At 33.1% G+C, this 18046-nt stretch overlaps 3 protein-coding genes across 3 annotated transcripts; 2 read left to right on the top strand and 1 right to left on the bottom strand.

The window, feature by feature from the left end:
- The first annotated feature begins 413 nt into the window (after positions 1 to 413).
- On the top strand, positions 414 to 2344 carry LOC114370669 (probable WRKY transcription factor 27). Its single transcript, XM_028328065.1, has 3 exons — positions 414 to 1185; positions 1272 to 1385; positions 1522 to 2344. Exons 1-3 carry the CDS (start codon positions 701 to 703, stop codon positions 1814 to 1816), a joined length of 894 nt encoding a protein of 297 aa, XP_028183866.1. The 5' UTR covers positions 414 to 700; the 3' UTR covers positions 1817 to 2344.
- Positions 2345 to 5020: 2676 nt separating this feature from the next.
- Positions 5021 to 7851, bottom strand: LOC114370454 (pentatricopeptide repeat-containing protein At5g52850, chloroplastic-like). The gene has a single exon (XM_028327811.1). It carries the CDS (start codon positions 7833 to 7835, stop codon positions 5094 to 5096), a length of 2742 nt encoding a protein of 913 aa, XP_028183612.1. The 5' UTR covers positions 7836 to 7851; the 3' UTR covers positions 5021 to 5093.
- A 1334-nt stretch (positions 7852 to 9185) lies between these two features.
- On the top strand, positions 9186 to 13026 carry LOC114372415 (protein SGT1 homolog). The gene is made up of 10 exons (XM_028329951.1): positions 9186 to 9589; positions 9834 to 9903; positions 10350 to 10474; positions 10715 to 10838; positions 11056 to 11152; positions 11292 to 11357; positions 11446 to 11584; positions 12165 to 12250; positions 12335 to 12439; positions 12567 to 13026. The coding sequence occupies exons 1-10, from the start codon at positions 9430 to 9432 to the stop codon at positions 12666 to 12668; spliced, it is 1074 nt and encodes a 357-aa protein (XP_028185752.1). The 5' UTR covers positions 9186 to 9429; the 3' UTR covers positions 12669 to 13026.
- The last annotated feature ends 5020 nt before the right edge of the window (positions 13027 to 18046 follow it).

Here is an 18046-nt window from a genome sequence, read left to right as displayed (position 1 = left end):
CATGGCGGGGTGAGTGTATCTTTAGAGAAATCTGATATAAAATTACGTTTAAAACCAAAATAATTTTATCAATCAGGATTTTTAATTTTAAGTTCATTTTATTTTTATTCCATAGATTTATAATTTTCAATCGTAAAAAATAAGTTGAATGCTTAATTAACAACACTGGACACAAGGGCGCGTCAGCACCTTCAGTTGATGCACTACCCAATCAGATCCCAATGTTGTTTGTTAACAACTGTTAGAGTTGGAACTTTCCCACTCAGGGCATCAGAATCATCATCACCCTTAACTTAGGGCCCCCCTTTGACATTTTCACAATGTCAATGAAAAAGCCAAGAGAGAAAGAGAGGGAGAGCATATCTTTCTAACTCCTCCGACCCCTACAAAATTCCACTTTCACATATCTCTTTCTTTTTTTCTCTTTTCAATTTTTCTAGTATAAAATAATTAATTGCCCAACTCCCTCAGTGCTCCACCAACCCCTCTTGCTTCTTCCTCTTATCTTTCTCTCTAGATTTTGCCATTCACCCTAAAAGTCAGCGCCATCTTTTGTGCCTTATTTCCTCCCTCAGTTCCGAAACTTTGTTGCTTTAATTGGGAAAAGAAAAGAAAAACCACACTGATTTTTATTTTTTTATCTTCCTTAATTCATAGCCTTACCCAGAAGTCTCTTTCTGCTTTTCTCTCCCTCTGCATAATGGCTGAGGACTGGGATCTCTTTGCCATCGTGAGAAGCTGCCAATCAGCCACCACAACAATTCCACAAACCACCACCAATAATACTTCCTCTTCCTTAGTTACTTCCACTATCAAGGAAGAAATATATGATGCATTTTCCTCTCCCAATATAGTGCCACCCAATACCAATGAGTTTCAAGAGCTACACCAATTGTTCACACCCTTTAACCCCACCAACAACACTAGTGCTCCGGGCATCAATCCCAATTCCCCTTATTTTGCAGAACAAGAAAGCCAGCAAATCAGTGAACACCTTCATATTTGGCCTCATTTTGTGCCAGAACAGTCTTCCACTCCCAGTTTCAATAGATTCCATGACCAACAACAACAGCAACAGATCAATCAACTACAGGCACTTCAGAAACACGAATTTCGACTACCCCAGAACATTTCTCCCACAGTTTCACCAAACGCACAACCTCAAACACCCAAATCAAGAAAAAGGTATCAACTTTATCATCATCAATAATGAATAACGAATTTTATTTGCTGTATATTTTCATTTTCAATTGCGTTTTCCTGTTTTACAGAAAAAGCCAACAGAAGAAGATGGTGTGCCATGTAACCGCAGATAACCTCTCAGCAGATTTGTGGGCATGGCGAAAATACGGACAAAAACCAATTAAGGGTTCTCCATATCCAAGGTATGCATCATATTAGTAGTATACTACACACACATACACTTAACATTTATAATTATCACCGATTTTCCCATCCATTTTCCGTTAGTTTAATTTCTCAGGGAAATGCTAAAACCTAGTTACATACATGTATTCCTAGGAATTACTATAGGTGCAGCAGTTCCAAAGGTTGTATGGCTCGAAAACAAGTCGAACGGAGTAACACTGAACCCGACATGTTCGTCGTTACGTACACCGGAGACCACTCGCATCCCCGGCCAACTCACCGGAACTCGCTCGCCGGAAGTACCCGGAGTAAGACTCTGGTAACCAATCCGCCACCGTCACCTGGGTCACTCTCCTGCTTCCAAGCCACCCCTTTTTCTTCTTCTTCTTCATCGCCACCACACTCTCCAACGTCGCCGGAGGAAGATCCACGGAAACCGCCGATTTAGAACCCGACCCGGATATGGAAACCGACGGGAACGATGACGGTGACATTCAAATACAATAACCCATCAGCAAAGCCTTCTTGTCCAGCAAGTTTTGCAGGGACTCATCGAAGTGACGTCGTTTCGAAGAACCAAACCGGTTTCAAATTATGTCCTGTTCAAATCTCCCGGAAATTATGTTCGCTGCACACCTTTGGATTATTCCCTTCGTTGGTGACCGTTGGATTATGATTGTGCGTGGATCAGGAGACGCTGTTTGATTCTCATTCTCCAAATCGAAGCCGTACACTTGAATCTTCGGCGTAGGATAGTTTACCTCGAGGATCTGCCACGTGGGTAAACCCACTTAATATTATTTTTTCTTAAAATGAAGGAAATAGCCAAATACATGATTAAGAAAACAAAAATAGATTTTTTGTTTAATGAGACTGGTGAATAAGTCAAACTTTGAAGTTTCTACATCATTGTTAATACGGCAAGCATAATCCCAAAGCACATCCAATCTAAAAATAAAGCAAAGTATACTCTCAATTTCTAGTATTCTTTTTTTAATCATTTTGATTCCGTTTGTGTAAATAAGATAAATAATTAACAGAACGTTTGAATTCCACTTTAAGACTTTGTTGGTATAAATGACATGTAAATATCTCTCTAAATATTTTGAGTCTCAGCTTCAACTTATTTAAATTTTTCTTACAAATAAAAAAAGTTTCATAACTTATGGTTAAGCTTAAAATAGGTGGAAAATGAAAGAAACAATAAGTGTGCATTTGTAAGTCAAACCTAGCTAGATTAGGCCCACACTTGAGAAGAAACAAAAAAAAAAAGTAGGATGCGTTCCACATATGGTCTACTTAGGATGAGTATTAAAGCGGGTGAGCATGATACATCAAATGCTTTTGTTAAATAGTGGTTTAGTTATGTGATGCAATGCAACATGGCTAATGCAAGATGCACGTTAAATCTAAATATGTGAGCTGTGATATAATCGATCAAATGGACAACACAAGGTATAATTAATTAAGGGAAATTTGAATAAGAGATGATATACATGGCTTTGACTTAGTCTCAGCCTCACATGCATCCTGTCTAATGTTTACTTCATATTTTCAACACCGCAAACACGTGTTCGGTGTTTCTCACTTCTCCATGAGTGTTGAACAAAGGGGAACATAAGTGTGCTTTCTCTCTCAAACACTAGATATTGTTTTTTCTTTCTTTCTTTTTTTAGTACTAGTTAAAACAAACGATATCTTAAAAATATAATCTTTGTTTATGTACGTTTGACTAACAGTTGCAATTTGACTTGAATAAGGATCACCCGCCTTCACCATCACCACCCAATGGTTGTTGTTATTCACGCAATTTGCCTTTTTGTCTTGTTAAAAAAAAAAAATTGCCCATACGCGTTTTCCTACACGCTAAGGAGGTTACATTTGCAATTCTTATGAATTTGATTTCTCAGCTTTCGTATGCTGCTCATCAAAATAACATTATATACCAACTGTTATTTTAAAAATCATGAAAGCTGTATTATTTTAAAAATCATATAAAAATTATTATTTTAAAGAGACAGAACAGGAACAAGGACAACAGATAATACAAATCCAATTCTTTCTTGTAGTCATTATTTGTAATTTGCAATATCTTTGTAAGAACATGTCAGATATTAAATATTTGCTTGAAGCAAAGCCTATCTTGAAGTTTTTCTACCGTTTTAGGACGGATTCAACGGTGAACAAGGTTACTAGGTGGTGCACTGGTGCACCAATAAGGATTTGATGAACAATGCCTAAAAATAATATAAAAAAATTAATTATTATTATTATTATAATTTGCGTAGTATCTATTATACGGTCACTACGAGCACGTGACACCCACTCTTCCGCGGCGGCAGCCTTCCGGTGAAAGGCGTCACTACTACCAGTTCTTAGAAGACAACATCTCTAGCCTTTTATTGACAACCAAATAGCTTAGGAACCAAATGAATCCAGATCTCAGAACAATCTTAAACAATCGAATGAATGAATGAATGTTTCTCAATTTTATTCCGGTTTACTGAATCAAGAAAAAAAAACTCATTTCATAGAAAAAAACCATTGTACACTCATATTCCAGCATTTTCATCCCTCCCTAGGAGTTGAGACCTTTGTGCCTTTACAAATTACAACTCTATCCAATTCAGCAACCTGAAGAAAACTCCATCGTTCTCGTTAATCTCAAATTCCAATAAATTAAGAAACCAACTCTGATGCAAAAAGTAATTTACACAGAAACAATTGATAAAAATAAACGACACATTAGCATCCCCTCTATTCCCTTCCCCTTTCTACAACCGAAGCACACAAACACAAAATGAACACCCAGGAAACACATGTTTCTGGTTCCGATCTAAAAGCTCCTTCAACATGTAGTAAACAAAAATGCACGAAGGCCTTTGTTGCTTCGGCGATGGCGCTGTCAATCGCAAAGGAAACTATTGGTTGGGATCAGACGCGACACGACGGCAAGCCACGGTGTTGCCGGAAAAGTTTATGGTTCCATGTCAGCGGCTATCAGACTTGGGGTTAAAATTGACACTTGCCTCATATTATATAATTTTTATTTAATAATATAATCAATAGCATATGACATCATCTTGTATAATCTCCACCGTTCACCCAATTTAAAGGATATCTAACGGTCCAATATTTAAGTATATTATTAAATTCTAACTAACTACAGTAACTACATTTTCAATTGGTCCACCGGTGCACCACCTAATACATAGCTGCACCATAGAATTTGTCCCATTTTAGTTTATTCATTTTGTCGAGCATTGGAATAATGGACTTGAGCTTTAAAATTTTACTTGAATTAAAAACTATCAGTCTACAAGATATTTACTAATTTTGCATTTCATTTTTATTTTTAAAACCTCCTTCGTACTTTAAATTCGACCACGCTTTGCTGCTTCAACAGGTCGTAAGAGTTATTTTTAACAAACTATTTAATAATTATTTTACATTTAAGGTTGTTAAATTACTTTAGTTAAATATCATTGTATTTAAATTATTTTATTTCATTCTCTCGTCCTTCCTAAATCTATAGATAGCCTGAGTTTCATACTCCAATTTTGGCAACAGCCTTCAACCCTGGCCTGACCAATCTTGGACCCCTTTCGGGTTTCATCGACATTGCTAGAACCACGAGTAAAAACTCAACCAATTACACGAACAAAAAAGTAACACAAGATATTTTAGCAAAATCTAAAAAAAAAAATGTTTCAAGTTTCAACAAATCATGAGTGACCTCTACATGAACACTGGCCGTCCTTAAAGACATGGAATCGTTTCCTATCCCTCACAATTATCTCTCTATCAACAAATTGTGTCAGAAGCATTATAAAAGAATGACAGTGAGTGCAGATAAGTGAGTTTTTATTTATGCGTATTGGAGCCAAAGTTGGCACGCTAAGAACACCAAATGCAAGGGCCAATTGCTCTGAGTGGTATAACTTGTCTTCACTCTCTTGGTATGGATACCCTCTATTCTTTATTTCAGTTATAAGAGACTCTAGCTTTTCATTGATCTCATCATTACCTATCTTCTCTCTTGCAGAGAAGAGATAAATCTTACTTTTTACCTCCATCCAACACTGCCTTGGACTTCTTCTTAAGCCTCTTTCTCTCATCAGCTTGCGAGTCTTGTCACCAAAATCAGGGAGTCCAGCATTGTCATACAAGCTTGCAAGCAGCAAGTATATTGCAGGGTCACATGGATCAAGCTCGAGACATCTCCTTGCCATATCTTCTCCCAGTGGCACATTTCCATGTAAGTTGCAAGCGTTTAATAAGGTTTTATAAATTACAGAATCTGGCTTGAAAGGCATTGTTTCAATAACTCCCATAGCTTCCTCTAGGCGACCACCTCTACCGAGGAGATCAACTAAACACACATAGTGATCCAACTTTGGTGTTATATGATATGTTTTTTCCATGGAATAGAAATAATCAAGACCCTGATTCAATAAACTACCTTGGCTGCAAGCAAAAATCAGTGATAAGAATGTGACAGAATCGGGTTTAACTCCTGCTAACCTCATGTCATCAAAGGCAGAAAGAGCATCGGATATAAGTCCATTTGATGCCAATCCAGAGATCAAACCATTCCATGACACTCTATCTGGCTCAGTTATATCTTTGAAAACTCTGTATGCATCGCGCATGCTACCACACTTGCTGTACGAGTGAACTAGGCTATTTGAGACTGAGTTACATCTCTCGAAACCTGATTTGAAAGAATAACAATGGAGTTGCTTTCCAGTTTCCATAATGCCTAAGCCAGCTGCAGCTGATATAAAACTTGCCAAGCTAAATTCATCCATCTTAACCTCATCATTGCACATGTGAGTGATGACTCTTAATGCCATTTCGTGATCTCCCTGTTGGTTTAATCTTGCTGCTAAAGTTGTGTATGTGATGATATCTCTATGGTTCATCATGCCAATAACAGACCATGCTTCATCTGCCATCCCCCCTCCAGCATAAGCATCTACAAGAGCATTCCCAACAGCCATGTCAATGTCTACTTGTGTTTTTATGATATATCCATGGAGTTTCTTTGTTTGAATAATAGATTTCATCTTGCTGCAAGCTCCAAGGATAGTAGATAGTGTAAAGGAATTTGGTTGCACTCCAGCTGCTTGCATCTCAGCAAACAACTGAACAGATTCTTCTTCAAAACCATGTTCTGCAAAACCAGCAATCAAAGAAGTCCAAGAGATGACATTCGGCAAGGCTATCCCTCTAAAAGCTTTCACACCATTTGTTGTGGTATGGGAGCATTTCATGTACATATCAACCAATGCATTTCCTACATAAATATCACCCTCCAATCCAACCATGATAACCCTTGAATGAAACTGTTCCCCAAGCTCCAATGATAAAACTGAGGAGCTAGCATTCAATAAACTAGCATACGTAAAATTATTTGGTAGAATTCCAGACAATTCCATATCAACCAATGCATTGACAGCCTCTCTAACCTGCGAATTTTGAACAAATCCAGAGATTATGGAAGTCCATAAGCACACATCGTATTTAGGTGTCTGTTGTGAGACCTTAATAGCATCTTCCATCCGTCTACATTTTGCATACATACAAATAATGGCTGTCTTCAACATCAAATTCATTTCCACACCAAATGTGATTAACTGTGAATGCAGTACTTTCCCATAACCCTTCCCCAAACCAAGAAAAGAAGGCATGCCTAAGAGTTTAACAAATGTGAACTCATTCGGGTAAATACCGGCTTCAATCATTTTGACATAGAGTTGTAGAGCTTCACTCCATTTACTAGTTTCCACCAATGAAGAGATCATCGTTGTCCAAGATACAACATCACCATCTTTCACAAACGCAAGCAATTTGTGTGGTTCCACAGTGCAATCACACTTGGTGTACAAATCAACCAAAGTGGTACCCAGAACATGATTCAGCTCCAACCCAAGCTTTACCACAGAGGCATGAATTTTAGCCCCAAACTCAAACTCTCCCAAGGCAGAACACGATCTTAAGGCACTGGACAAGGTGAACTCATTGGGGCATTGACCAGAACCAAGCATCATGTCAAACAATTGAAGAGCTTCAAAATGATGCTTGTTCCTGGTGTGAGCAGAAAGGAGTGTAGTCCACGACACAACATCCCTATGAGGCATTTCATCGAAGAGATGGCGTGCTTGTCCAACTCCAAAGCATTTGGCGTACAAACACAATAAATTGTTGCTCAAATACAAGTCATGTTGAAGACCCACTTTGATAATTGGGCTATGAACACATGCTCCCTCCTTCAGGGTTTGTGAGTTGCAGAGAGAGAGAACCTGCAAGCAAGTTTCTCGGAAGCGGCATGGAGAAAAACTGTTAGAAACTTTTTTACTACATAGCATCGTGACGCTACAGTTGCTGTTATGGGGAGACACTCTCGTTGTTAGCAACAACTTATTATTAACAATCACACGATTCCATATATCATTAACGGTCATTATAAGGGTAAATAGTCTTGGAGCGCTGACAGATTTCTTACACTTTTAATGTACAAAAATATTATTTATTTAAAATATAATTTAATCTTTTCAATATGAGATTTTTATGTTATTAACACGATAATAGTTAATAAATTAATTATAATATAAAATAATTAATGTCGTTATATATAATACTAAAAATTTTAATATATATTTAATATACATGTAAATTTACATAATAAATTTTTTTATAATTAATTTTAATTTTGATACATTAATTTCTAATATACATATGAATAAACATATGAATTATCAATTCATGATTTTCTAAATTATGAATCCACAATTTATACAAATTATAAATTCATAAGTTTGTTAGAAGTAATTTAAAAAAAAAAAAACAAAAACGTGTTGGGTGTACAAGAAAAAGATTGATGCACAAAAATCCTTTCCGTTCTGGGGTACTGTGCCTATGGAAGAGTTGTTTATGTCTAATTAATAGATTGACCAAATTAAATATTTAGATAGTGAAAAATAGTAATAAAATGAGTTAATAAATAAATGATAAAAAAATCTGATAAAAGTAATTCCTAAAACGCTTGATCTTAATTGGCCTACATTTTATGAATCAGATTTCTCCTCCCATAAAAAATAGTATGATAAACTTTTTTTTAAATATAAAACTATACAATTTACTAACATTTTATTTTTAAGTACCAAAAATATATTTAAAACTTTTCAGTTTAGCATTATGCTATAGTTGAGTATTATTACTATGATAAAATGTTTTAGCTCAAAAGAAATCTGTTTTTCTTGAAGCATCTTGACTTATAAAAACCTGGACCTTTACTCAAATATGGATCCGTCAGAGTAAATATATAATTAATTTTTAAAAATTGAATAATAATCAAATATATTCTATCCCTCAATTCCACGTATATTTGAATTAAGAAGATGATCAAATGAAAAATAATGATAAACATTACTATGTTTTATTGTTTAAACTGGTAAAATGAAAATCAATAAAAAAAAATCAATTTTAAAAGAATGAAGTAAAATAGATTTTTTTATGTTATTCAATCATAACATATTAATCTTTATCCATTAAATTTCATGTCCTGTCGGCTGTTCCTATCAATCAAAGAACTAGTAAAACTTTGCTCTGACATATCTGCAATTTTATCTGCACTATCCATTTATCATGATAAAAAGCAAAGTAACCACCATAGCATAACTACTGTTTTTCATGGCAAAAAAAATTCACCATGTTGTTAAACGGAAGGTAGCAGATATCGTACATAGAAGGAAAAAAACTTCTATGTAGATGTTCATTTTCTGACTAAAATTGGTCAGACAATGTGAACACAAGAAACTTCATCCTAATCATAGGAGCAAGAATTTGTCACTGAATCCAGGTTCTAGGTTGTTTCCTAATACGAGATAAAGTTTTATTTATTTATTTTTTGCTAGGCAATACGAGGTAGTTTCCTAATTAAGATTAATAAATATAGCATAATACTTGCCTTGTTTCCAGTACCTTTGTTCCCACGCTCACTCTAGAATTTTTTACCTCTCACACTTCACCTTCTTCTTCTTTATTCCTTGCTCTTCAATGGCTTCCGATCTTGAGCTTAAGGCCAAAGAGGCTTTCGAAGATGATAACTATGATCTCGCCTACGACCTCTTAACTCAGGCCATTGGTCTCAGCCCCAACAACGCAGACCTATATGCTGACCGTGCGCAAGTCAACATCAAAGTCAACAACCTCACCGGTATGCATTTTTGCTATGAAAAAATTAAAGCGTGTGTCTTTCTGATACCCTCTTGCTTGTTTTGCGTATATCATGAACTTTCAGCATGAAATTAAAACCGTGCTCAATTGGGTCATGTCTTCTGTGAATTGGCAAAGTTACAAAATTTCATACAAGTTTTTAACCATGATGGAAATTTTGTTGTTTTGGAGTTTATGCTGATCAATGGTTTGGCGACTAATTTTGCTTGCCTTTTTCTTCCCAGAGGCTGTTTCTGATGCAAACAAGGCGATTGAGTTGAATCCTTCTCACTCAAAAGCATATTTGCGAAAAGGGTGAGTCTGATGCCATTTTTTTTCCTTCAACTTTTTTGTTATCAAAACGGATTTTGAGTTTGTTCAATGTATAATTACCTGCTATGTTTTTTCTTGTTGCCATCAATGTTATCAATTCCATTCCTTTCTTCCATAGTAGAATTGTAAAATACAGTCAAAAAGTTAGTTATTGTACTGCTACGCCAAAATGTTATTGAGGTGGCAGATATCTTTTGTCCTTAACAAACTGTTTTATGTTAATGCTGGCATATTACTATTTTACGTGAAAGTTGAATACTAACAAGGATATTTGTGTCAAAGTGCATTTGATCTCATTTCATCATGTCATAAGCTTTTGCATTCTGTTTTACATTCCTTGTGTTGTGTCCTTGGTCAATTGGATTGCAGTTACTACTATACTATTTACTAAGCTTCGTGATGTAACTTTATTTGGTATTTTGTTGTAGTACCGCATGCATCAAGCTTGAGGAATATCAGACTGCTAAGGCAGCTCTAGAGATGGGTGCTTCATTGGCTCCTGGAGATTCTAAATTTACTGATTTGATCAAAGACTGCGATGAACTGATTGCAGGTAAACATTTATTTTATATGTAGACTGTAGTGCAACTTTCTCTTTTTGTATCCGCTGACCACATGCACCAAGCTGGGAGAAAAGGCTTTTTATTGTTTGTCGGTGATTACATTTTTGGTGTTTTAGATTTCATTATATGAAACTTCATGATTATGTCTTGACCTTTGGAAAGAAATATGTGAACATATGTCATATTTGACTATGAACTGATGTGTTTGATTGAAATATTATGTTGAACAGAAGAATCTGGTGTCATACCCATACAAGAAGAGAGCACAACACAGGGTGCTGCTACAAAAGCTGTTGAGGCAGAGAATGATCTTCCAGAGCCACCTACAGTAACCGTGGTTAAACCTAAATACAGGTTAGTGCAGCCTTCTGCTTTTGTGCCATTTACTAAGGTTATTGTTTTACATATTGAAAGTGCCTCATAATTTCTGTTGCTCATATCTGTTGTACTGCTATAATTGGTTAGCCCATTCTTGTGATGCTTTTAATATAATTCATGCATTTGGCAAATTCCAATTGAAGGGAAAGACTACTCGCATACATGGTTAAATTTTGAAATAATGTTGATGCAGGCATGAATTCTACCAGAAACCTGATGAAATGGTTATTACCATATTTGCAAAGGGCATTCCACGAGACAGCATTACTGTTGACTTTGGTGAACAAATAGTATGACTCACATTAATTATCATAATATTTAGTAAATTCATGTTACAACCCCATCAGTTACAGTCCCTTACATCATGATGAATAATATTCTAAGATTGCTCCTTCCTTTTTTTCTTAATTCTTTTTTATGATGTTGTAGTTAAGTGTTACAATTAATATCCCTTGCAAAGATGCTTATGTCTTCCAACCTCGCTTATTTGGAAAGGTATGAATGACAGCTTCGTTCATTATTACTATGATTTTAGTGGTGGTTTTAATGTAGAAACTAAGGATCATTGATTTTCCTCTATCAGATCATACCCTCCAAATGCCGGTATGAAGTTTTGTCCACCAAAATTGAAATTTGCCTTGCAAAAGCAGATCATATCCAATGGACATCTCTAGAATTCAACAAGGGTAGCACAGTTGCACAGAGGTTTAGTGTTTTGCCAGGTAACTTAAGACTCAGAGTATTAGCTCTTTTTCCCCCTCCTTACATTTTAGTGACTACAGAAAAATTGGTGTATTTTTTCATTTACGTGGCATGAAAGCATTTTTGTGGTGAAATTTTCTAATATTTATTGATGTTAATTCTATTTTGTTGTGTGCTTTTCCCACTCGCTTTTAGTCATCTGATTTTTTATTTGTTGAATGGTGTGATGAATTAGTTAATTAGTGAATATAAACCACATTACTACTACTCACCTTTGGCCTTTGGTTGGATGCTCCTCAAGGTACTCTAGTTCTGTTTATGTTCTATGAAAACCTGGCTAATAGTATTGCAGAACTTTCTATGGCAAGGAGTGGTGTGAACATTTTAATAATTAATTGGCATCCTAGGTTATTTGAGTAGGCAGAGTTTTGCATGCTGATACGAGTACAGTGTTGATATTGGGTTGGTGATTTGAAATGAGTTATGCTTTCTGATAGGGTGGTTGACTGTAGGCATATGGATTGAAATTAGCGTCCTTGGATCCTTTTTATCACGGTTTTCATGTAACATGCATTATTTCATACCCCATGAATTTGGCAGTTGCAAGAGGTGAAAAACCTACTTATCCATCCTCAAAACCGAAAATAACAGATTGGGATAAGCTTGAAGCTCAAGTTAAGAAAGAGGTTTGTCAGCTCTACATATATAAAATGTTTTTGTTCTTTGTAGGTTGGTACACTTCCTTCCCCTATCCTAACACTTCATTTCAGGAGAAAGAAGAAAAACTTGATGGTGATGCTGCGTTGAACAAATTTTTCCGTGATATATATCAAGATGCAGATGAGGACACAAGAAGAGCAATGAGCAAATCATTTGTGAGTTTTTTTGTTTTCTATCTATGATAGTTATTCTACAATGCCAAATTTTGGTTCCTTATTATTGGACATCAATACTAATATTTTTTGACTATATAGTGATTGCATCTGATGCGTGTTCTTGCAGGTGGAGTCTAATGGAACAGTACTGTCTACAAACTGGAAAGAAGTGGGATCAATGAAGGTACAGGAAAGTCCTCCTGATGGCATGGAGTTAAAGAAATGGTAATATTGAGATTTTTGTTGGGGTATAGGATAAGGATTATGCTTTGAAACCTTATAAATTGTTTAGATGATGAGAAAATAGGTTATGCATTCATAGTGTAAAACAGTTTCACTTTATCATCCAATCATAACTCAACCATTAAACTCTTAGATTATTGTTGTGCAAAGGATATTTAGTTGCTTTGGTTGTATTGGTTTTTCTGGTGTATATCTTCCCTAAGATCAGAAGGTTGATGCTAGAGTTTTTTAGTATTTTGTGCATGTAATGCCGACGCAGCTCTAGTTCTTGTGTTATATTGTGTTTTGAGATTTGAGTCTAATGGATCTGGAATGAGCACTTATATTGATAATTTAAGATTCAAGAATAAGCTTAAATTCTTCTGACCAAAAAGAGTAATGTTAGGTTTTAATTTCGCGAAAGACTTATTTTGGAAATGATTGGTGCAAGTCTTTTGTTGCTTCACATAGATGATAACGAATAAGATATTTTAATACTCCGTACATTTGTATTGTATGTTTCGCCAGCTTCTTTTTTTTTCTTCTTAAAAACTACTTTTAAGTTAAAATTAAAAATAAAAACTTAAAAAATAAGGTAAAAGTTGCTTCTTCTTTTTCTTTTTTTAAGCTTCGAAATTCCTTTTTAGTTAAAGCTGTTAAGTAATTTTTTAAAAGTTTTATTTTTATTTAAAACTAGTCACATTATCAAGCAAAAAAAGTATATTTATAAAATGAAAAATGTGTATAATTAATTTAATTTACATAAAATTATTTTTTATGATAATTAAAAACAAAATATTAAAATATAAATATTTAAAACTAAGACCTATATCATCTGGGAGAGAGTAGAGAGGGAATGGAGAAAGAGTAGAGAGGGAATGGAGAAAGAGTGAGAGAATCTGTTTGACTAATAATCTACCTAAGATCTATCATCTACATTTTAGTTAATTTAAATACGAGATTCTGTAATGTATTTGTGTTTGACAAATAATTAAAACATAAATGTTATTATAATATTGACATTAGCAAGTAAAATAATAGAAAATAACATAAATAAAACTATAGGATGTACTTAATTATTATAATATTAAAAAAATAGCCTATTTTTAATTAAAAAAATTACAAATCAAATTATTTAACATAATTAAAATTTTATAATAAGTATAGAATAAATAGACTATACAATAACAATGTAAAATATTTTGCATGATTACTGAATCACAAATCACTTCTGAGATTTATAATAATTACTTTTAAAAGTTATATTAATCATAATTTTTGTATTGGTTGTGAGTATAAAATTATTTCACTATATTGGCCTCAAGCACGAGCCCACCCGTTGTTTTGCACTTAGATGAGTGGAAGAACATCATAGAGGCATTTGAATTTTGTATTTACATATTTTGTATTTTGCACCTCCAGTTTGCATTCCGAAATGTGAAATTACATTTTGCCCTGCGAAATCCACAACACGTAAAGCTCGTTTGCCCGGCTCAACTTTGCAGCGTATGCTTCCACAATTAAAATCCTTCAAATGAAACTTTTACTCACGTGCATGTAATTATGCAATTTATTGGGTGTATTAGATTAGGATTTTAATTAAAAAAATTCTGTAAATTTTAAAATACTTTGTAAGAATGTAAAAAATTTTAAGATTTTTTTAAAATATTTTTATAATTAAAATTTTGTAGTTTAAATTTTAATAGATTTATAAAATATGAATTTATAAGATTTGAAAGAATATTATGAATTTTTAAGATTTTAAAAGATTTTGTAAATTTTTAAAAAATATTCAAAATTGTTGATAAAGATTCACGAATTTTGTCCAATTAACACTTCAAAATTATAAATAAATCTCATCTTATACAAAGAATCATAAACTTGTTACGTAACAAATTAATTTCCCCTACATATTTACATGTACAATAGGCTTATTTTTCTTCAAAAATCAATTATGTTAATTATATAAAAATTATATACCACAATGTCTGTCAGTAGTATGGATAAAACTATATAAACTTTTTATATAATAAATCAATTTTCCCTAACATATTTACAAACATAATAAATTCATTTTTCTTCAATCATTTTATAAAAACTATATATCACAATGTCTACTAGTAACATGAATACTTGTAAGGGATTTGAATCCTACACTCTCATATTTGTATATGCACCCCCCTAACACCTCTTTTCCCAACCCTAACACTTTTCTCATTCATAAATCATTCAATCTGGGACGGTAGCTCTTGTGACGACTCCATTCCCTCCGCAACGGTTTCTTCTTGTCACGTGCCACCTCTTTCCCCCAACATCCTCCTTACAACTTTGTGGCTCTAGCTCTTCCCTCTTTTGGAATAGGTGTTCCATAACAGTAAAAAAACAACTTTCAAAATAGGTGTTCCATAATAGTAAAAATAACTTCCATAATAGGTGTTCCATAACAATAAAAAAATAGTTTTTGTCTTCCAAAATAGGTGTTTCATAAAAATAAAAAATAATTTCTTGAATATGTGTTCCATAATAGTAAAAAATAGCTTTTGGAATAGGTGTTCCATAACAATAAAAAATAGATTCCATAATAGATCTTCCATGACAGCAAAAAATAATGGTTGAAAAAAAAAAACATTTTTATGTATTCTGGAAATCAATCTATATTCCTAAAAGGTCATTCCGTAAGGCTACTATATAGCTTTCAGAATCATGTCTCCGAAATAATGGTTGAAAATAAAAAAACATTCTAGAATTATCATTTCAGAAGACAAAACATCATGTTCTGGATCGCATTGTTACCTTCAATGGCGACTCACAAAGGAAAGAGGTGGGGGAGGACGTTTTGCAACGACGTAACTTATAAGGAGGAGGTCGCAAGGCTACAATGAAGAAGGTGAAGTCGTGGGGAGAATAAGTTGTCGTCGTAAGAGTAGTTTGCACAAAGAGAAAGGTGTTAGGGTTAGGAAAAGTTAGTTTGGTATTTAAAAAAAAAAAATAAGGGGTGCATGATACACATATGGGAGTGTAGGATTCAAATCCCTACTTGTAATCATTTCCACAATAACGATCCCGTCAAACAAAAACATGTCCAACAATTATTTCAAATTTTATTTATATATTTATTCATTTATATATGACTTAATTTCTCACGTATATTTATTCGTTTATACATGAGTTAATTTCTCATGTTCATATACACTCATATTCATTTATATGTATAAGCACGATATCAAGATACCCCAAATTCAAAGAATTCGGAAGATCTCTCATATCATACGTCTCGGGATATGTTGATCATTAGTCAAAAGAGAAAAAAATTATGAATGTCTATCATTTTTAACAAAGAGATAATGAATTATGTGTGATGAAAAAAAAACATGTCAATTTGTAAGAAAAAAAAGAAAGTATAAAAGTTTCATGAAATCTCAAGGGTTTGAGTAACATTGTTTAATGTGTATTTTTTATTAGAAAATCTCATGAAATCTATTAAAATATATCCTAAGAAAGAATTTATCAAAATTTGTATACTTTTAAATATCAAAAGAGTTTTTTAAGTTGTAAAAAATCTTAATTGAATACTAACAAACTTTGTTGAATTTCTTAAAAAATCCTAATAATTTTAATTAAATATCACAAGACTTTATTTCTATTATTTAAAAATATTAAGTAAATACCTCAAGACTTTTTTTTTTTTAAAAAAAATTTATTCCTAATTGAATGCATCCTTCTTAAACAATTGCAACCTTCTCTCTTGGCTCGACAATGACATCATCGAGCAAAGAAAATTATTTTCCAAATTAAATAAAATTAATATAATTAACTATTAGTTATTTTAATTAATCTAATGTTAATTTTATTTTTTTATAAAATAAATAGGTAAATGTGTAAAATTATTATAATTTTAAATCGAATTCAACTAACAAGTTGAATAAAATTATTTACGAGGTTGAATATTAAGTTGAGTTTGAACTAAAAAATTTGTATGAGTCCAACTTAAAGCCGAATCAATTGATACTTTGAAAAACAGATAAAAGTTCTTACTTTGAAAGTAACATTTTAGAACAGTAATCCCCAAAATCTAGTGCTTCGTTCTTACTTTGAGAGAATTTTGTTTTACATTCCTATTTTTTCTATATGAGCACTAGCAATAATGTAATATTCTCTTTAATACATATTTTTTAACACATTTTCTAGAGTTTAATGGACATTAATAATGTCAAATAACTTACACTTTAATTCAATTATAAATTATCATATATCATATGTTTATTAATCTTTATAATAAATATCTTAATAATGGTACAAAGAGAGTGATTTATAATTGAATAATTATATATATAACTTTTTGCATCGGTAGTGTATAATTAATAAATTTTATTTTTATTCAATTAAAAATTATAAAATCATAAATAAAAGTTATTAAACTGCAAGACCTATATAGATTTATATTTTCTAACAAATAAATTTTAATGAATTATAAAGACTATAATAAAATAAGTATGATAGAAAGAATGTTGATGACATTTTTCTTCTCTTTTAATATTATCCATATGCACATAATGAAGCCAGCAAGATCCACCAAACAATAGCAAAAGGATAACACACAGCTTTCGGAACCTTTAAATCTGAAGCAATTATGCAATGTTTCAGTTGGACATAATTTAATGGGAAAAAAGATGGTGCTCTTCGAAACTTCAACATGGTAGTGCAATAATTAATTGAACAGGAGGGGGCGTATTGGTGTGGCAATTAATGAGATATCAAAGTTGTAGCCATGCACATGCTGCCATGTATATGCATGTCGGATGAATAGCATGCACTAGCACTTTCATCTGTTGAGTGCTGTTGAATATCTATCAGTTGGGGAGAGGGACTAATCAACCTACATATCAGTGTGGCTTCAACTCAAATGCAAGAAGCAAAATCTCCTTAGTGTCTGGCTTATAGGTGTAAGTGATGGTGCTCATACTGCACATGCAAAATTAATACAAATGGATGATCATTTTGTGCCATAACAGATTAGAATTAGAGGCATATGAATATTTTTTCATGAGACTAGTCGGTTTTTTAGCGACGGATTTGATTTTATCCAGACCATGGCCAGCCAGATTAATTATGTGGATTAAAATGATAAAGAAAATATAAATATAAATATATATACTTTATTCTGTTTGACATGTGGAAAATTGAAAAAAGAGAGATAGATATAAATATAAATTAAACTGAAATTTTAGTTTTTGTGAGATATTATTATGATTAGATGATAAAATAAAAATGTTTTACAGTATATACACTATTTTTTTGATGCAAAACTAGCAGTATATACAGGATCGGTGCAATGATGACCGACGTCTAAAGTAAATTTTAAGATTTTATGTTTTAAATGAAAAA

This window comes from Glycine soja, chromosome 10 (assembly GCF_004193775.1).
Source record: "Glycine soja cultivar W05 chromosome 10, ASM419377v2, whole genome shotgun sequence".
Classification (NCBI taxonomy): domain Eukaryota; kingdom Viridiplantae; phylum Streptophyta; class Magnoliopsida; order Fabales; family Fabaceae; genus Glycine; species Glycine soja.
Note: the sequence above shows the minus strand (reverse complement) of the source record. Positions and strands in the feature narration are given on the sequence as shown.

Bases quoted from the DNA above. Each gene is read 5' to 3' on its own strand.
- LOC114370669 (XM_028328065.1), top strand. From the start codon at position 701: ATGGCTGAGGACTGGGATCTCTTTGCCATCGTGAGAAGCTGCCAATCA. The intron at 1,186-1,271 runs GTATCAACTTTA...CCTGTTTTACAG, and splicing joins ACACCCAAATCAAGAAAAAG to AAAAAGCCAACAGAAGAAGA. The intron at 1,386-1,521 runs GTATGCATCATA...ATGTATTCCTAG, and splicing joins AAGGGTTCTCCATATCCAAG to GAATTACTATAGGTGCAGCA.
- LOC114370454 (XM_028327811.1), bottom strand. From the start codon at position 7,835: ATGACCGTTAATGATATATGGAATCGTGTGATTGTTAATAATAAGTTG.
- LOC114372415 (XM_028329951.1), top strand. From the start codon at position 9,430: ATGGCTTCCGATCTTGAGCTTAAGGCCAAAGAGGCTTTCGAAGATGAT. The intron at 9,904-10,349 runs GTGAGTCTGATG...ATTTTGTTGTAG, and splicing joins AAAGCATATTTGCGAAAAGG to TACCGCATGCATCAAGCTTG. The intron at 10,839-11,055 runs GTTAGTGCAGCC...ATGTTGATGCAG, and splicing joins GTGGTTAAACCTAAATACAG to GCATGAATTCTACCAGAAAC.